This window comes from Carassius gibelio, chromosome A20 (genome assembly GCF_023724105.1).
Source record: "Carassius gibelio isolate Cgi1373 ecotype wild population from Czech Republic chromosome A20, carGib1.2-hapl.c, whole genome shotgun sequence".
In the NCBI taxonomy this organism is placed as follows: Eukaryota; Metazoa; Chordata; class Actinopteri; order Cypriniformes; family Cyprinidae; genus Carassius; species Carassius gibelio.
The window spans coordinates 20,474,995-20,494,108 of record NC_068390.1 but is presented as its reverse complement, the minus strand read 5'-3'; the positions used below and the strand labels follow the sequence as shown (position 1 = coordinate 20,494,108).

General features: G+C 36.1%; 2 protein-coding genes across 2 annotated transcripts; one reads left to right on the top strand and one right to left on the bottom strand.

Moving 5' to 3' along the window:
- Positions 1-202: 202 nt before the first annotated feature.
- LOC127938979 (prepronociceptin-like) lies at positions 203-9,376 on the bottom strand. Its single transcript, XM_052535934.1, has 3 exons — positions 8,899-9,376; positions 3,957-4,147; positions 203-1,962 (listed from the first exon to the last, which is right to left on the bottom strand). The coding sequence occupies exons 2-3, from the start codon at positions 4,077-4,079 to the stop codon at positions 1,399-1,401; spliced, it is 687 nt and encodes a 228-aa protein (XP_052391894.1). The 5' UTR covers positions 4,080-4,147; positions 8,899-9,376; the 3' UTR covers positions 203-1,398.
- A 2,438-nt stretch (positions 9,377-11,814) lies between these two features.
- Positions 11,815-18,096, top strand: LOC127938476 (serine/threonine-protein kinase pdik1l-B). The gene is made up of 4 exons (XM_052535116.1): positions 11,815-11,979; positions 12,372-13,064; positions 14,319-14,544; positions 16,947-18,096. Exons 2-4 carry the CDS (start codon positions 12,450-12,452, stop codon positions 17,177-17,179), a joined length of 1,074 nt encoding a protein of 357 aa, XP_052391076.1. The 5' UTR covers positions 11,815-11,979; positions 12,372-12,449; the 3' UTR covers positions 17,180-18,096.
- The last annotated feature ends 1,018 nt before the right edge of the window (positions 18,097-19,114 follow it).

Here is a 19,114-nt window from a genome sequence, read left to right as displayed (position 1 = left end):
AAAGAAAGATATGTATGATTAAAAAGACACAAAGATAAGATATGCAAATTTCAAAAGCTTGTCATTTGTGCATGACAAATAACAATCGTAAAATTATTTTATTGGCTTTTGTGTGCATTTCATGTACAAGATGAAAGGATTAAAAGAAGAAGAAAAAATCCAAAAATGCTTACAGAATGTTTTTTTCTTTTAATTAAATTAAAGTCTACACACAAAACCATACATTTATATGCAGAATACTGTAAAGTACACAGAAAGACTATTTGCTAGTTCTTTCCTTACATGTGGGGTGTCAGTTTTCAAAACCCATTCTGATTATTAATGTGAGGGAGAGTCTGTCAAGCACTAAGATGAGCTCAGTTGGAAATGTTTATGCACAAACAAATGCAGAGAGCTGGAACATATGCTAAGCCAAAATGCCATTATCCTCAGGTGGAACCAAACAATTAAAGTGCATTTTTTGCAGCACCAAACTGATTTGCAAAAATAATTACTGAATCGTTTTTAAACATATATACTGATCCACATCTTTTACTGTTTGGACAAACTGGTAATCCCGCCCCCAAACTCGCGCCATTGGCAGAGAGCCGCCCTCACCTATTCTGATTGGCTAACATGTGCGGGCCGCGGTTTTGTTTGCAAAGCCTAAAGTTGTCGTTTATTTTCTTTTACTATGTTTATTTTCAATGATTTTATGCGTGGTATTCCTAACGAATACGGAGTGTACGCTTTAGGGGGCAGCATTGGTCTAAAAAAAGAAAGAATAATATATATTCCCTTGAAGAATATCGTGCTTTCAGTTTTGTACTACATTTGATCACCTATTGATTTTGATAACTCGTTTGATTGCTCTAGTAATTTTTAAGACAGTTCTATACGTCAAGGATGTGTGCTAAACAACCATTCGTAGCACAGATGGTTGTGTCAGTGTGCAAGGTTAAAATATAAAGTGCTTTCTCTCAGTAATCACCAAACAGAACAAGAAAACTTAATACTCCACTACAACCCATTTGTAACTGATTCACGTGCTCAGTTCAAGTTCCACTGCTTTTATTATTATCATTATAATTGATTTATTTATTTATTTTTACAATGCTTCAAGGTTAATTCTAGGAGTTTTGAGTCTGAAATGAACAATCAGTTCTCATCAGCAACATCTGTCCTAACGACTTGATTGAGGTGTTTTTGATGTCAGGAACAGAACCATGGAAATGCCAATGATAAAAACCAATGCTATACAAAATATTCCTCTTCTTTGATTAAACACAGATTTATCTAGTTCTGGGCTGTGGTGCATGATAGACGTTCACAGTTACTGATGGCTGATTAGCAGTTGAGTTGAGGTAAGTGAAAAGACCAAAGCCTGTACTATAAGCCCAACTAAACAGCATTCTGTCTTCAGATTCTGGTGTGACCTGAACGCCCGGAGCGACCCGTCAAGCTCAGGTACTGCCTCAGTAGCTGACTCACACGCTTCTGGTTGTTCCACTTGCGGGCAGATTTCCTTATCCCTATGAAGCCACCGTAGCGTTTCTGCAAAGGCCTTCCGGAGCTCACCAACTTCCGGAATCCGTGACGACCTTTCATAAAGCCTCCAAATCGCTTAGATATGCTTACGGATGCTTCACCGCTCTTGCCTTCTCCTACGCCATCCTGGTCCTCCTCTGTCCTTGGGTCAATGTCTGGGTCATATGAAATTTCGAGTTTCTCCTCCTCAGAAGGCTGCTGGCTGCTGAGTGCTTGCGCAGCGTGTCGAAACCGCTCCAAAGCCTCAATATACTCAACACCATTGTCATTTTCTATGTTCACTGTGGCCAGAGGCTCCACTTCATCACCATCAGAGCGCTTTGATATTTCCTCCTCCTGTAACAGTGGTGAAAGGTGTTTCAGACCCGCTTCTTGGTAACACAAATCCCAGGTCAGTGCAGGAGTTGCCCGTGATTCACATTCCAGGATACATACCTGCAAAACAGCATGACAAAATATTTTTATGAAAGAAATTTTTAATTAAATAAAATTGACAAATATCAATCAAACTGGACTGAACATGCTCAGAAAATCAATAGTGACATTTTTATCTCTCTCTCTCTCTCTCTCTCTCTCTCTCTCTCTCTCTCTCTCTCTCTCTCTCTCTATATATATATACACACACACACACACAAAAATATATATATATACACACACACACACACACACACACACATATATATATATATATATATATATATATAAAATCAAAAATACAGTAAAAACAGTAATATTGTGAAATATTAAAATTTAAAGTAACTGTTTTTTACTCTTCAGTGTCAGATAAACCTTCAGAAATCATGCTAATATGCTGATGTGGTGCTTAAGAAACATTTCTTATCATTATTATCAGTGTTGAAAACAGTTGTGTTGCTTAATATTTTTGTGGAAAACCTTTTTTCCAGGATTACAGGTGCATCTCAATTAAATAAAATGTTGTGGAAAAGTTTATTTCAGTAATTCAACTCTAATTGTGTATTAAATAAATTCAGTGCACATGGACTGAAGTACAGTAGTTTAAGTCTTTTGGCTCACATTTAACAAAAACCAACCAATTAAAGCAAAAGTAGCCCCTACCAAGTATTGAGTACAGTAACAGACTTTTTATTGGTCTCATGAAGTATTCTAATTTGTTGAAATGTGAATTGGTGGGTTTTTGTTAAATGTGAGCCAAAATCATAACAATTAAAAGAACCAATGACTTAAACTACTTCAGTCTGTGTGCATTGAATTTATTCAATACACTTAATATAAGTTTCACAATTTGAGTTGAATTACTGAAATAAATGAACTTTTCCATGACATTCTACATTATGGAGATACACCTGTATTTGATAAAGTTCAAATGACAAAACAGAATTTATTTGAAAAGGACATTTTTGTAAAATTATATTAAATGTCTTTATTCCTGTTTTGGTAGTTTAATTTATATTTTCATTCCTTTTTGCTTGTTTAATCTTTTCTTTATAAAAAGAAAAAAAATTTAGCTTTCAAAAAGAGGATACATTTTTTCCTTTGTTGGAGATTTATCATTTATTAATGATTTGAATTTGCCCTTTCGAAGTATAAAAAATTCCTCGAGGCACAATACTGCATGCAAACGGTTTTACCAGTGCAACGAGATGTGAAATGATATGTGGCATTGGTGCAAGAAATTATATGATAATTGAGTGACTAGAATGGGATAAAAATCCTCATTTTCTATGTGATCAGTAATGCTCAGCTGTAGACCAATAAAGGTTCTTTCCACACAATGTTCATGTGATGCCCTTTTTAAGGGTGGTTATATAGCAGGTGAGCCGGTATTCTTTTTTTTTTTCTTTTTTTTCTTTTTTATTATCATCTCCCATTTATAGGGAGAAAATAAAAAATAATGTAGCGGCTTAAAACAGTGGAGTGAAACTACAAGATGAATGTATGAAAAGTAATAGGCCACTGTGAATTAAATGTTGATGGCAAATGAAAAACATTCTTTAGAATCTCACACTAAGGGAGTATATGTTTTAATCTGATGATTAAATTTTAAAGTGTGACACCATTGTGGTGTCACAGAGCAAAAGCATGCCCACAGGGACCCATCTGGCTGCGGCGAGAGCACCTCCACCAAGTGTCAATCACTCCTACCCACAACATCAGCAGCTGACGGCACCACAGCAGACAATTATGGGCAGATATTACCCCAATCACCCCAGTCACAGCTGTTTGGTCTGAACAGTCATTAGCAACTTGATTATACCCACCATTGTGACAGAGACTTTTAATAAAGTTAATTTGTATCACAATTTTGCTCATCCATTCCTGCTGTAAGATATCTTACAGACATATTTGTTTTGTTAAAAATACTGTACCATATCCATGAGCTTAATTTAAAACCATGAAAATGAATATGGAGTTTGTTCTTTTATATTAGTTATAGACGTGGCACTTACCAATGTATTAAACGCTTGGTGTTCAGGTAGGATGAGTCTACAGGTTAAACAGTCCTTTTGGCAGTCACTGTGACCCGAGGGACACAAGCATAAGAGCAGTAGGGTCCAAAATGGGGTCTTCATGACTTCTTTACAGAACACACTCCAGAAAAAACAACTGAAGCAGGAACTTAGAGTAACCAATGGGATATCTGACAAATGAGAGAGAAGAGTAGAAGGGTAAGATGTTTCACTGGTAATCATTCTTCACTTTTCAGTTTATTACATGAACATTTTACTGTATGTCAGGGGGAGAAAATTAAATGTTTTGTTACAGATGCTCTAAGAAATTTATAGTGGTTAGTTTCATAAAGAAACAGAGCACATTTTAAGTGGTTCCAATATATATTCAGAAAAAACTCTTAAAAGTCTAATTGAATATGTAATTTATCTACATCAGGGATTCTAATTAATCAAACACATGTCCCAGATAAGATCACTTCATGAAAATCACAATAAAGGCAGGGCCCTCGAAGTGAATCAAATATATTTGAAACATTCACGCATGAAATATAACATAATGATGTGGATCACCACCTCTACTGTCACCACTGAAACATGTCAAAATTTGCAGGCCACCATCTGTTTTTTTTTTCTCACTCATCATGAAGTTCATTAAGGAAACTCATCATTGGCCCTAATTAATGTCTGAATTAGCATGTGTGGCATAATGAGAAGGAAATGAGTGCAGGAGAGAAAGAGCGGGAATGCAGTTCCCATCAAACTCTGACTCACGCACTGCGCCAGCACACATTAGTCACGACCGCATTAGGAGAGAAACGCACACATGTACTACGCTCATCTCTAAAAGCTTTCTTTGATGGAAGCCAACAAAAAATCTTTCGGTGGACTCCAGAGCAGTGATGAAAAGTCGACAATAAAAGCATCTTGAGATGTCTCTGCTCAGTGAGCAAAGAGTATGTATAATTATAGCCCCTCTTGTGGACATGGGTATCCAGAGCACTTTTAGGGAAGGACTACCAAAAGGCTCGACAAAAAAAAAAAAAGTTTTCCAACCAATTAAATCCCTTGCATCATTAATACAGTTCAATTTGCAGAGTGATTTGATGGTACTTTTTTATGATCATCCCCTGCTACAATCTCTTATTTGTTGGAGATAATGGAAAATATGAAAACAGCTGGAGGGAAAGTGCAAAAGCATCAACCTCAGCAACTATCATCTGCAATATTAATACTGGGCCTGTATTCTTTAGCAGAGACAGATGTGTCTGGTTGACCTAAATGTACATGTTGCCCTAATTTAAAAGAACGTGTAAGGATATATGTCTTTCACAACTTACTAAATGATATATCATACATTTTGTTCCAAACCCTATGACTTTCTATCTTGAGTCTTTTTTTGTCCATACAGTGACAAGTGTACTTTCTATGGAGAAAAAAAAAAATTGGGACAAAATGAGTGTGAGTAAATGATGACAAAATTTCACTTTTAAGCTACTCTTTACCCATAGTTCTACAAATAAGCTACTCATTTTTAGTTGAATATCAAGTTGCAAAAAAAAAAAAACATTTCTAAGTGAATGTAAGTCCTAGTGTAATGGTCCAAGAAGAGCCGATCTGTCCGCAGTCTTTTGACTAATCTAAGGGAATGCGACTAATCTGATTTGACCGGTCTGCTCGCCCTCTCCTACAGCCACCTGATCGTATCACTTCCACAGTCAACACCAAACCCCATTCTTATTCTGTTCCCGCGCCGTGGCCGAAACACAAATGCTTGAACTGAGTCACCACCAGATTCTGGAAAATTACGTCTGCTTTTGTTCTGCTTTCTGATTTGTGCTATTTTCATTATCATTTTTGTTGGTCAACTGTGTCAAGAATGAGCATATAACAATTACTTTTGTTTGTTTGTTCCACAGCCGATGGAAAGAGGAACATGACCTCTTTCTCATCCACGTTATATCATCCGCTGAATGTGAAGGCACTTCATCTCCGATTTATTACTCAGTAAATGATAGCTTACCTGTTTGCTATATCTAGCAATTTTTTTTTGTCCTTAGTAATTGCATTGTATCAAAATAATCTAGGCTCTGCTCATTGTCATAACCATTTCCATTGAGGAATGGGGGATTCGCATGGTTACTTTAATTGAGAGCACAATGATTGCCAGAGGGCTCCGAGTCTGCAGTCCCGTTGCAGATGATGATGGTCCCCTCCACACACACTGCCTCTTCACTGGCAGAACAGCAGCAATCATTGCATTATCCTCCCCGTGGCCATGACAATGAACAGAGAATTTACCATAAAAAGATGGAGGGAGGGAGTGAAAAGTTTCTTTTTTTATTTATTTTTGAAGGACTATCGGCATGACATTTCAATTGCGAGGACAAAATGCAATAAATGCCACTGTCACCATCATTTAAATCAATAGCAGTGGTGAAAGTAAATAGGCAGATGCATATTTTAAACTGTTTGTCGCATGGAAAGTCACAATTTCTTCATAGGGTTTGCAATTTCCAAATCAAAATGACACAGGGTTAAGAAAAAATTGTATTTGAATAATAATGCTTGCAATGATCTGTAGAGGTGTAGTATGAAATTTCTATGCATGGCATATAATCCAAAATATGAGAATGTAGGAACTAAGCAGTATTCAGGATGACTATAGTATGATAGAGGTTCTATGACACTGTATATACAGTTCAGGAGCAGCTGAGATCATGAGGATGGAATACAATACAATCAATTAAGTGTCAAAAGTATGCATAACTACATAGAGTATGAAAATTGAACACCACTTTTTACCAGCACTTAACCAACTAATACTAGCACTTACCTTTTCTTTTCTTATTCTCATATTCTTAAAAAAAAAAAAAAAAAACCTGGATACGTGTTCTGTACTAGACTAACTGAGACTTGTCATGGCACTTGTATACTGTTTTTGTTCTCTTGTTGGTCTGATTGCTTCTATTGTTCTCATTTGTAAGTCGCTTTGGATAAAAGCGTCTGCTAAATGATTAAATGTAAATGTAAAATGTAACACATGGCAGCTACTAGACCTACTGGTTCTATCCGAGTGATTTTTCGATCCTGTACAGTTGTTTTTTGTTTTGTTTTGTCCATTGCAATTAATATTGAATATGTTGCTTAAGCTTAAATCTTGTCAGCTTCTGGAAATCCATTGGGAGCATTAATTGATTTAATAGATTTCCTCTTGCCCATTTACAAGAATACAACTCTGATAGATGTACATAATTAAGCTTACACTTCTGTTCTAATGGATTTTAGGGTAAAAAATCCATTTACACGACTCAGGTAATTAATTTGAGGAAAATTAGTCTCCATAATGCAGTGCGTTTTTTTTAATACTTATACTAAACTGGACAAGCAGCTTTCATTATTTAATTCATAGAGGAGTGTTGCATGAATTTATTATGGCATGCATAATATGTGTTATTTGGAAAATGTATTTAGTCACAGTGTATGTCTTGATTTTGCCTTAGTTGAAAGATGCAAGCAAAATCAAAGACCTATTTAAACTTTTCAGAAATTGATTTAAAATGAATGCAAGACATTTTGCAGGCTTTAAAAGAGATTTGATTGCTTCTCGCAAAGTATGAAGTGCTTCAGAATATGTAAATAATGAAAATCAATAAAGTAGAATATAATATATTTTATATATAATATACACATATGTGTGTGTGTATGCCTGTAATTATTATTCTACTTAATTTGGGAGAAAAAAAAATAATCTGAAATTCAGCTTTAGCTTGATTTATATAAATGAACATAACTTAAATATTATTTGATTATTCATTTTTGTATTGTTTATATATATATATATATATATATATAACATTGTTTATAAAATTTGTGCCTTGCCTTCACTAAAAAAATAATAATTAAATACTTGATTTATGGGTAAATGATTAAACCATGCATAAATATACAGTATATTATACAAAGTCTTTTTATTATTGGTCAAGTTATTTACTAATATATAAGAACTGTCATCTTAAATAGAAGCAGGAAACACTCATATGAATGAATAACGCACTTGTTGCTATTCTGTGCAGGCAGTAATAACCTGACATTTTGTAATAAACATTTTGCGCAAAATACTCAGCTAGCTGATTAAAGGGTCTCGGTGGACAAACTGTGTTACATTTAGTTTAATTACAGCTACAAAAAATATCAGTAGTAAACGAAGAGACAAAATAGCTGTGTTTCCCTCGTCAGTGACTTCAAATAGTGCACTCAGGTCTCTATGCGACCAAAGCTTTGAATGAAATACATTTATTACTGTTGTCTAGAGTAATATATTCAATTTTTATCAATTGTAAGCAGACTTATAATTTTGTGAGAGTCTGTTACACTACACCTCCAAAACAAACATAATCCAGAAAAATTTATATTCTATTCTTATACAGAAACAATTATTCTCAAAAGTTTAAAAAAATAATGAAACAAATAAAATATTATTATTATTATTAATAATAATAATAATAATAAAGACCAATGTCTGCAAACAAAAAAACAGAAAACTTTGCATGCAAAAAAAAAAAAAACAAGCCACGAAGATGATTAATACGGAGAAGCTATGAGTAATGGAAAAAAGATAATTTGGAGAGCAGCACTAATCATTAAAACGTCATCCAGGGACCTCGTCACAATAATATTAGCCTAATCATACTGCTATAAGAAAAACAATGACTGTGATGGCAACTGCAGTCATTTGCTTAGACAAATATTAGTATCAATAGATGAGCAAAAAAGAAAGTAATCACAGAATACTTGTCACGTCAGGCAGAAAACAAAAACCAAAACAAAACAACAACAACCAAATGATCCAATAAATCAGGTTTAATCTGCATTCTTTCACTGTGGAATTAGAATCAATACAAAAATAGAAAAGAGGTATCACCATGACACCTTGTTTTACCTGCCGTCTGTGATAATGGGTTTTTCTCAGTCTCTCTCTCACTTTCAGTCTTCAGGTGTGGCGGTTATGTCCAATCTTCAGCTTCTAGGTTTGTTCAACTGCTTGCCTGCTCCCTTTCTCTCCCGTCTTATAACGGCACACCCCTTCCTCTGGTTCAGCCCCCCCAGTGTCCGTGGATGGGGCTTCACCAAGGCATGGTATTACGTACAACCTGGACAGCCATACAACCCTTAGTCAAGGCTGACGTACAAGACACTACCAACGTCACCTCTTTCCACACCCCAGAAGATATGACATGGGCTAAAAATACACATCACTCAATTTGTGATGGACTTAAAATTCATTGGTTTATGGCGTATTGACTATATATGTCCAAATATGGTTCCCATCAATTAACCGATGATCAGAAAGATAACGTGCCTTTAACAAGCTAAGCACTGACTTGGGAGTGCGAATTGCAAATTAAGCACGAGATGCAATTTGCAGGCGAGCGGTGCATAAAGGAGAAAAACAAAATCTCCCAGAGGCAACAAGAAGTCTCGGTGGACAAGAGACCTCACATTCACCTCAAAGGAAAGAAAGGATTGTGCCTACAAGAATATCAGGAGAACACTAACTTGTAATTTAGGATATTAATGCTGAAAAGAGTTGAATACTGAATCATAACTATACAAATAAGTTGCTTTCATGCAGCATTTAAATGAAATACGCTTGTTTTCAGGTCAAATTGAGGTCATATTTCAGCCTTAAAACACACTCAGTTGGTTCCTTCTCAGTATGAGATGCAATCTGAATTGGATTTGAACAGAACTGCAACATCCCCCATGAAGCTGAAGTGAAATCTAAGAATGAATGAAAGAAAAAGTTAATTTTGAAAATTATTTCATTTATTTTATATGATGAAATATATTACCATTTTCAGTATTTTACTATATTACATTTCTGTTCTACTTTCTTACATTCAAATTCGAATAGGAATTCAAATCGGTTTGCTAATTTCGAGGTAGAACAGCACCAAACTAGCATAAACAAGCTTGGACCTGGTCTTAACAAAAGGGATGCTGGAGTCTTATACAATGAGCATATACAAGTATGCAAGCAATGAAAAAAAATACACAGCCAAAGCAGAGGAAAATTGAAATACTGTAAAATTGTGTTCTATAGCTGATAATTACTTTGAATGGGCATATATAATTGTAAGTGGTCCAGAATTAGGAAAAGCCTGTTGAAAAATAAACTCATTTGGGTACGACCAGTAGCTAATATAGGTCTGAATTAGAGCACCCATTAAGTTACAATAGCTTGCTTTGATCTCCCTAATCATGTCATTTCAGAGACTGTTAAATAACATGGATTAGATGCAAAAATAAACACAAATCCTGATTTGTAAATAATCTCTAAATGCACATAGTGATTAAAAAAAAACATGTGTCATGCATTTGTGCCACTGAGGAAATGAACCAATAAGCATCTCAATTATTAATGTGATGCATCCAATATTCAGTCTTTGATAACTTGTTCCTTAATCATAAAACATCACCTGAGTCCCTGTCCCATACATTTGCATACTGTTCCATGCAGTAAGTCTGGAATGAGACATTATACACAGACAAACAGAAAAGCGCTATGCCGCTACAAAGAAACTCATCAGATTCTGTGCCACATCATATTACAGTAGTGGCTGAATCACATGCATTGCGGTGAGATATCACCTCGGAGTAAATTTGAACTCAGTTCTACACAAGATATGCAATTATATGAGTGATGCTGAATGATTGGGGGCCTCTCTGGTCAGTGGTGTTTCATCCCCTTCATCATTCTAGGGCAAAGTTTTATTGTTATATGAGGTGATGAAGAGCACTGAGGCATGTCCACATCCCTGTGGGAGGCACCGTTATGTTTAATGGGAAGCCCTTGGCAATAATTTCCAATGACTATTAATACTAGACACTTAATTGATTTAAGCTGAATAACCCAAAGACATGACTCAATATAAAAAAAAGAGAAGAGAGATACAAAGCATGGATGAGAGAGATCTAGTTTTGGAGGATGTTGATGTCAATCAAAGCTATGGAAAATAAAATAAAATAAACTTTTTTTCACATATTATACATTTATTTGAACCACTTGAACCACAAAATGAACAAGTTCTTCAAGGACTATAAAACTTAGCATACAAAAACTGACACTGACTGAATAAGAAATTATTGGGTTACTGGTAAGACGCTGCTATTGTTAGCAGGGAAGTAAAATAAGAAGAAAATAATTGGTTGAGAATTTTATGTAATGTGAGAATGTGGGAGTGACAGACAGGTCAGACAGTCAAGGGGATGTTCTTGGGTTATCATGGAGGTTTCCTTATCTGTGTCTGACATTTAGGTATCTTTAGGCAAGCATTAAAGGGCCACCTTATGTCAGTGGTTTTATCACATTTTTAAAGTTGGAATAGATCCTTATGAGGGATTTTAGTGGTTTTAACCTAAAATTGCTAAATAATAATAGTATACCATTTAATTAGATGTATGTACTTTCATTACGTAGCTGTCTTGTCTGGAGGTAACAGAAATGGCAAATGGAGTTCACCAAAATATTATTCAACTGGGTTTTAAGTACATTAGTGTAATGAGTTTTACCTCATAACTCTATCAGTCGCAGTCGTGCTGTAATGATTAACCTAACCAAACCAAACTACGTAACATACCAAACATTATGTCACAAACATAATGTTACATAACTATTAAGTACGTTTTCAAAAACGAATAACTCCCTTTAAAAAGACACGAGACTTGCTGAAAAGAGTTGGTATCCTTTCACTGGTTACTTTTGAAATGGTTTTGTGTCGTTCTCGTATCTTATTGGTGACCGCGGTCATCTGCAAAGGTATTGACCAATAGAAACGCAGAACTGCACAAGGCGCGCGAATATCTGAAAAAATACGGAAGTGTTATTACGGAAATGCTGTTTGTGTGAAGTTGTATTGTGAGTCTTTGAGATCGTACGCTGTTGGTACGTTTATGTAGTAATTATACCTGGATCAAAAAACTAAACAAAAGACGTTTCCCGTTTGCAGCGATTTTATGGGTAAGTTTATTCAAAAAGGAACAGGAGTAGAAATACTTAATTTGATTCTATCTATCTGTCTGTTATTGTAAAGGAAGCTTAATATTTATATAATAAGACAAGTAACGTAATGTAATCTTGTACTATTAATAAGAATTGTAAATACTAACAAATTTGTCCAGTTAAAGGGATATATATATATATATATATATATATATATATATATATATATATAGACATACACACAAATGTATGTATGCATATATGCATTTCTCTCCGTGGCACACATATAAATCTATGTATGCATATGCATTTCTCTCCGTATATATTATATATGTATATGTTCAAAGATAATTTGTGTACTTTTTGTAGTTATTGTAACAAATTTTATTTTACTTTTCTTGTAATATCAGAACAATTAAATAAAACACTCAACACCTGAGAACCAGTGAATGTCGCATTTGAGCCAGTGAACAACAAAGGCTGCTGGGATGGATGATATCTATACTTTGCAGCAGGAAGTGGGACGGGGCAGCTATGGAGTGGTTTTCAAGGGACGTGTGACGGAGACTGGCTGGTGGGGCGAGAGGGGCGACACAGTGGCCATTAAACGTCTGCCATGTTGTAGCCCAGAGTGTATAGAGCTCTACCTGCAGGAACTCTGGGCTATGAGAGTCACAGCACGAAACCACCCTAATGTCATCGCTCTATACAACTGCCTCTTACAGACTGGACCTAGAACACTTCAGCCTCTGAGATCAGGGAGGCTGCCTTTGGATTTAGTGGAGAGTGCTCTTAAAGGGAGAGTGGTGGACAAGGATTCGAAAACCCAATTTGGAAATCCCTCCAGGTCGAGGAGGAGGCTGATGTCCACAGAGGAGGTTTCCAGGCGCTGCCTTGCCCTTTGGTTGGTGATGGAGTACTGCGAAGGAGGGGATTTGAGCCAGTACATCCTCTCCAGGCCGCCGGATGCTGAGTGCAACTATGCAGTGGTTCAGCAACTTGGCAGTGCCATTGCGTTCTTGCATGGACATGGAATAGTGCACCGTGATATAAAGCCAGATAATGTTCTTGTCTGTCTTACTAAAACAGGACCGGTCATGAAGGTACAAAAAGGAGGCAATCTAAATATATATATTTGATATCAAAGATTATTCCTTTACTGCAATGTTATAAGCATTTACTTCTAAGAAACATCAATATTGGTAAAATGCTAATGGCTTATGGAGTATTCGGAGACAAACTAAGTGCATGTCATGAGCCCGATTTGCATTTTTACAAGCTTTCACATTGCTTTTGAAATGGTCTATACTGCTCATAGAGCCACATTGGTTTTCTTCTCCCCCTTTCAGTTTTTATTTAATTTTTTTTAGTCCAGAGGCATGGAAATTGTTCCACTTATTACTTGGTTGTGATAAATAACAAAGCATTACAAAAGTACTTTTTAACTTGTATTTGCATGACAAAGGCATTGGTAACGGCCTACAACATTAAACACAATTCACAGTTAATAGTGCCCAGAGAACATTTTATAAGATGAAAGGATGATAAGAAAATGCATTGGGATTATTGTGGGTGTTTTTTTCCACCCCAAATCATTTATCATGTCCCCCCAAAATAACTTTTTTGTATAATCACACAATGTGCCTGAACCTTTTGAGCCTGCTCTGTTAATCAATACAGAGACTAGCCAAACAATCACCTTACAGATAAAGTTTGAAGCGGATTGTCTTAAAATCCATTCTTCTAAAGTTTCAAATAATGAGTTTTTACGTTTCATTGCATGTAGAGACAATCAATGTAGTGTGCTTTGAAGCGACAGATACATTGTGCTCTAAATGTCTACCAGTCAAATATTAGGCATCGCACAAAGTGGATAGTAGATAAGTTGCCCTGGGCTTATCTAGAATTAGAGTTATCAAAAGTGATTTTGTATTTCCCGAAGCTTTCCAATGCAAGGATATCTGGGGCTTTACTGCTGTAAAAAATTAGGTTTTGTAAATAACATTAGCCCTGATTTTACAATTGTTTTGAGTACATGTATATAAATGGCCAGAGGCACTGAGTCCCTCATTCAGTGAAACTGTTCTATGCAGAGATTAAGAAATTATCTGAATGTATATAAATGCTTTTGTAGACATAATTATTTTACATATCATATTTCTAAATGTTCTATTATTTAAATATTTTATAAATTAAATATTATTTTAAATAAATTAGATTATTCTTAATAATTTTAATGGTTATTAAATTAATATAAATGTATAAATTAAACAATTATGATAATTATGTTTCACACCCCAGGTGTGAAAGGTGGTTCTAGTTATAAACACTATTATATTCCACCTCATCTCTTATAGGTAGCAGACTTTGGCCTCAGTAAGATGGTGGACAATCCTACAGATGGTGTCCCAAGTAGACTGGCTCTTTCCTCTACCTGCGGCTCAGACTTCTATATGGCTCCAGAAGTTTGGGCAGGTCGTAGCTATACAGCCCAGGCTGACATCTTCTCTCTGGGTGTGCTTTTCTGGGCCGTGCTGGAGAGAATCACTTTCCTAGAGGATGGCACCAATCAAGAGCAACTGGGTTAGTTGAGGAGGGAATAATTTGGGTCATTTAGCTCTACCCATTTTATGTTTTTAATATTTTGGTCTTTATTTCATCAATCTAGATCCATGATGCATGAATTGTTATGATTAAATTAAATAGGAAGTTGTATATGCAGTAAATGAGGTCTGATGACAGGTCTGACGATTAATATAAAGCCCCACCGTCTTGTGATTGTCATAGCTGCTTCACAGAAATAGGAATAAAATTAGGAAGAGGAATAGAAATTCTCACAATTTTCTAAGCCTCACTTCACTAGCATTGGCAGGTAGGTGGCTATTTCGGTTACTCCTCTGACTGGTTGACTCATCCAGACCACTTTAGATCGCTGTGAAAGCTTTGTTGTTGAGCACTTGACATATTAGCCCATTATCTTAATGCGGCATAGCTGAGATAAACTAAAGTGGTCTGAGGACGCAGGTTTTGGATGGAGTGCATAAGCTAGCCTATTTGGGCTGTCCTCAGTAATTACTCGAACCCAGCAACTTTCTGCGCTTCTAGCTGGTGTACGAAAAGGTCAAATGATGCAGCTTATTTAAATAAGGGCAATTAACATCCTTCCACCTATTAACCTCCTTGTAGTTCTGTGAATTAGAGCTGAAACAACGAATCGATTTAATCGATTAAAATCGATTATTAAAATAGTTGTCAACTAATTTAGTAATCGATTCGTCGCTAAATAAATTTTATTTGCCATAAGCGGCTCATTTCGTGCATATTTCAAATCTGCGGTGACCAAAGTGTGGCAGTAATGAGCCACCGGAGGTTTTACTCAGCCAGTACAGCAGGTGAAGTAGCGAATAGCCAATAGCTGGCCTCGTTTTATGTCACGTGCTTCCCGAACAGCGTCTCTGCAGCTTTCAGCGGGAAGTGGGAGTACTTTACTTTGAGCCTTCAAAATGAAGAGTAACCTGTAAACTCTGCACTACTGAACTGTTTAAGGGGCCGTTCACATATCGTATCTTTTGCGTGCTCAAGTTCGTTATTTCCTATTTAGGCGCGCAGTATGCACTCTCTTAATGGAAGCGACGCGGTCGCGACACGCACGCGGTGCGATGCGCCCGTTTTTCCAGGCATGTCCACACCGCATCCATTTATCCTTTGCTGAAATTTCCGGGTCTTCATGGAGAGGGCACGTCATGGAGAGAGCACGTCATAGTTGCTTAGCAAAGGCAGACGCCTGGTTGCTTAGCAAAGGCAGGGGCGCTTCTGCCCGAGCGCTTTGGAAAGGAGGAGAAAGCGGCGCGACTAGCGTTTTCCACGCGTTTTTAGGTGCGATATGTGAACGGCCCCTAAGAATTTTATTTGTGCAGATTCTCCAGTACAAGGTTGTTTGCAAATGTTTAGTCGTAAAAGCTGATAACATTGCTTTTTAACAGTTAACATTTAAAGCTTTACAAACATGTTATGTGATCAGTTTGTCGTTTACCAGTTCATAATTCAGACTTGCAGCCTAATTATGACTGAATGAGAGAGGTAAATGTTTGAGTATATTTAAAATGCACTTCTTTTCTAAGTATTCACTGCTCTTTTTCACACAGCAGGTTTTTTGTGTGTGTCCCAATTTTTTTTTTCTGGACAACCTTCTGATGGATTTTACTTTAAATTGTGAGTTCCATTCAGGTTTCATGCCATTGGCACTTTTTTTCGAAGGATTGTTTACAATTTCACAGCATAAGCTATAAAGCTTTTTCCCAGTAAATAATAAAATACAATGCACTGCAATTTTATTCTGTTTTATCCTTATACTTCGTGAAAATATGTTCTCAAAGATTCCTTAAGCTTTGTTTGGGATGTTAAACTACTTTAGGAGCTCTAAGGACTGCCATGGTGAAAACAATATTTGAAATCTCCTTGTGAATTTTGCTAGAGTATGGGTCAGTGTTTTGATTGCAGAAGAGTTCGACAAAGGATTACTAACATAATAAAACAACTCCAGGTATATTTTTGATGAGGATATGACAATGCAAAATGGTTAAAATCTCTTAAAAATCTATGCTGAATGATAAAGACCCTTTATTAATAATTTACTTGGGGAAAAAATGGAAAAAACTAAAATATAAGTACATAAACCGATTAATCGATTAATCGTAAAAATAATCGACAGATTAATCGATTATCAAAATAATCGTTAGTTGCAGCCCTACTGTGAATAATAATGAGTTTGTGCTAGGCATGTGCTTTGAAGAAATGCATTGGATTGTTTTTATTGCTGCTCTTGAGTGTTGTTGAACTATAATGAATAGTGCAAATTCAGATGCACCATTTGGGAGATCAAAGGAAACTCCTCAGACAGAATTGAATAAAGGACTTGTTTCACAAAAAGCTTGAAAATTGATTACGCATAACATCTGTTTCCTGTTTGTTCTGTGCTGTTCTAGGCGCATATGTAATGCGAGGCCGCTGGCTCATCCCATTAGGTGAGGCGCTCTGTCAGAATCCCGACCTGCAGTTAATCATCCCTATGAGGGCAAGACGTGCTCCGCCGCTGCCGCCTCCTCTAAACCCAGCTATGTGCGAGCTGCTGATGGACATGCTAGATTCTGATCCTGATACCCGGCCCACAGCAGACCAGCTGGAGAAGAGGATTTGGTGTGCCATAGAGGTGCACTGATCTCAAGAGCTGCATTCTAACAACCAGTCTCATTTATACACTGAAAAACTTGAAGATGAAGCCAGAAAAAGTTATCAAACAGAGATATTGTTCGTCTAGTTGGAAATCAGGTTTAAAGGGCAAATAGGTTTGTTATTTGTCTTGAGTTTTTATTGAGTGCCGTGTCTGTTACCATATACTTTATGAATTGTACAATCATTTAAATACAATTAGTTTATAGGGGTGCACACTATATATATTTGTATATAGATTTGTCACTCTATACTACGCAATAAATCTAGTGACGCCCCGTCCACGCGCAGTATTCAAAACAAGCAACAGAAAGGATGAAGAGTTCAACCAATCAGAGCGGATAACTGTGCCACATGTAGAATTTTAAACCTAAAAGTAAGTGTATTTGTTCGATAGCACTTACTGTAAAGTGAAATGGAGTAATTCAAATTGACTTTTTACTCAATTAGGCCAGTCTGTGCTTTTCGTTATTTTCATTTTTAATTTAGTAACTTTAACTTTGTTTAAATGTTTTTTTTTTTTTCAGATTGCAATGTTTCAATGTAATGTGTATTTAACCAATTTTTGCACATAAATATGCCTACATGCTTACATTCACTTTATTTGTTTAATCCAAATACCAAATATGGAGATATATATGCTACTGTATACTGCAAATCAGCCATAAAAATCAGGCAGGTCTGTTGTAGTTGTACATTTTTTTCCCCCAGATCTGGAAAACATGTTTTTTTTTTAATGTATTTTTTAATTGATTTTACACACCTAAAGCATTATCATATTGCAATATTCATTATTATGCAGTATAACTCAGTTTTTGCTTGATTTTGTGTTTTCAGCGATCTACATGTAATTTTATGTATTTATTGAGAAGTCATTTACAGAAGAATATAAAACAAATGAAACAATTCCGTATTGTGTGGAAGAACATATTTTCTCAGTCAAAACTTCCTTTATCTGTAGAATTTGTATCACAACCTTCATGCTTATAAGGATATCCAATCATAATCAGTTATAGTTGTTTTGTCAGATGGAAGACAAAAGAAAGTGAGCATTCAGAACGGACACACCACAAATCGTCAGTGTAATTATAGAGGGTCAAATTGACTGAAACCTTTGAAGTTTCACAGCTGGTGGCACATGTTCAACATCTAGATTGGAGGTGAAATAATTTGATTTCCCTTAATGTGTATCTGTGTTCTTCGCAAACAGGACTGTCATGATTTCTGCAGTTATTTTTGCAATTATTTTCAGGTCTAGAAAATGAAAAACCTTCTGCTAGATTATATCATCTTAGTTTTTTTGAACACATCTCTATGTTCAAGACAAAGAGCAGTTAACTGCAGTGTTGAGTTGAAGGCCAATAATAATGCCAAAGTTGGATATTAATGACTTTCAAGAGTGTTAAAGGGTTCAAAACCTTACAGCTTCACCGGCAATAACATAAAGCATCTGAGAATCCTTCTAAGTGGATCTCATCTGTGACATTTCCATCTCTATAGACGCTTTGCCCTTTTCCACACGCTTCGCTGGTTTGCAAATGAAATGGCTCATCATGACCTCGGTGGCGAAATATGCACATTATCTAAACAGCACTCGTTCATTCTGTGAGGTCATCATCTTGGCTACATCAGTATTAATTTTGCATTGGTAAGACTTTAGTTGAGAGGAATAATGACTGTCATGAGCCATTGTTATTGCAAAAATCATTTATGGGATTGTCTAGTTAAAACTTCCTGAGATTTAGTGAAAGCTGCTGATTGGTGTGTAGGATGACACAGTGCACACTGTTCATCGTTTTAACCTGGAGATTATCAAGCCATTAAGGGTCTGTGCTGGGAAATTGCGAGATCAACAATTGTTAAATAATCACTTTATTGTGGGGTGGTGGCAAAACAATATTGTGCACTTTATTGGAAGCCATTT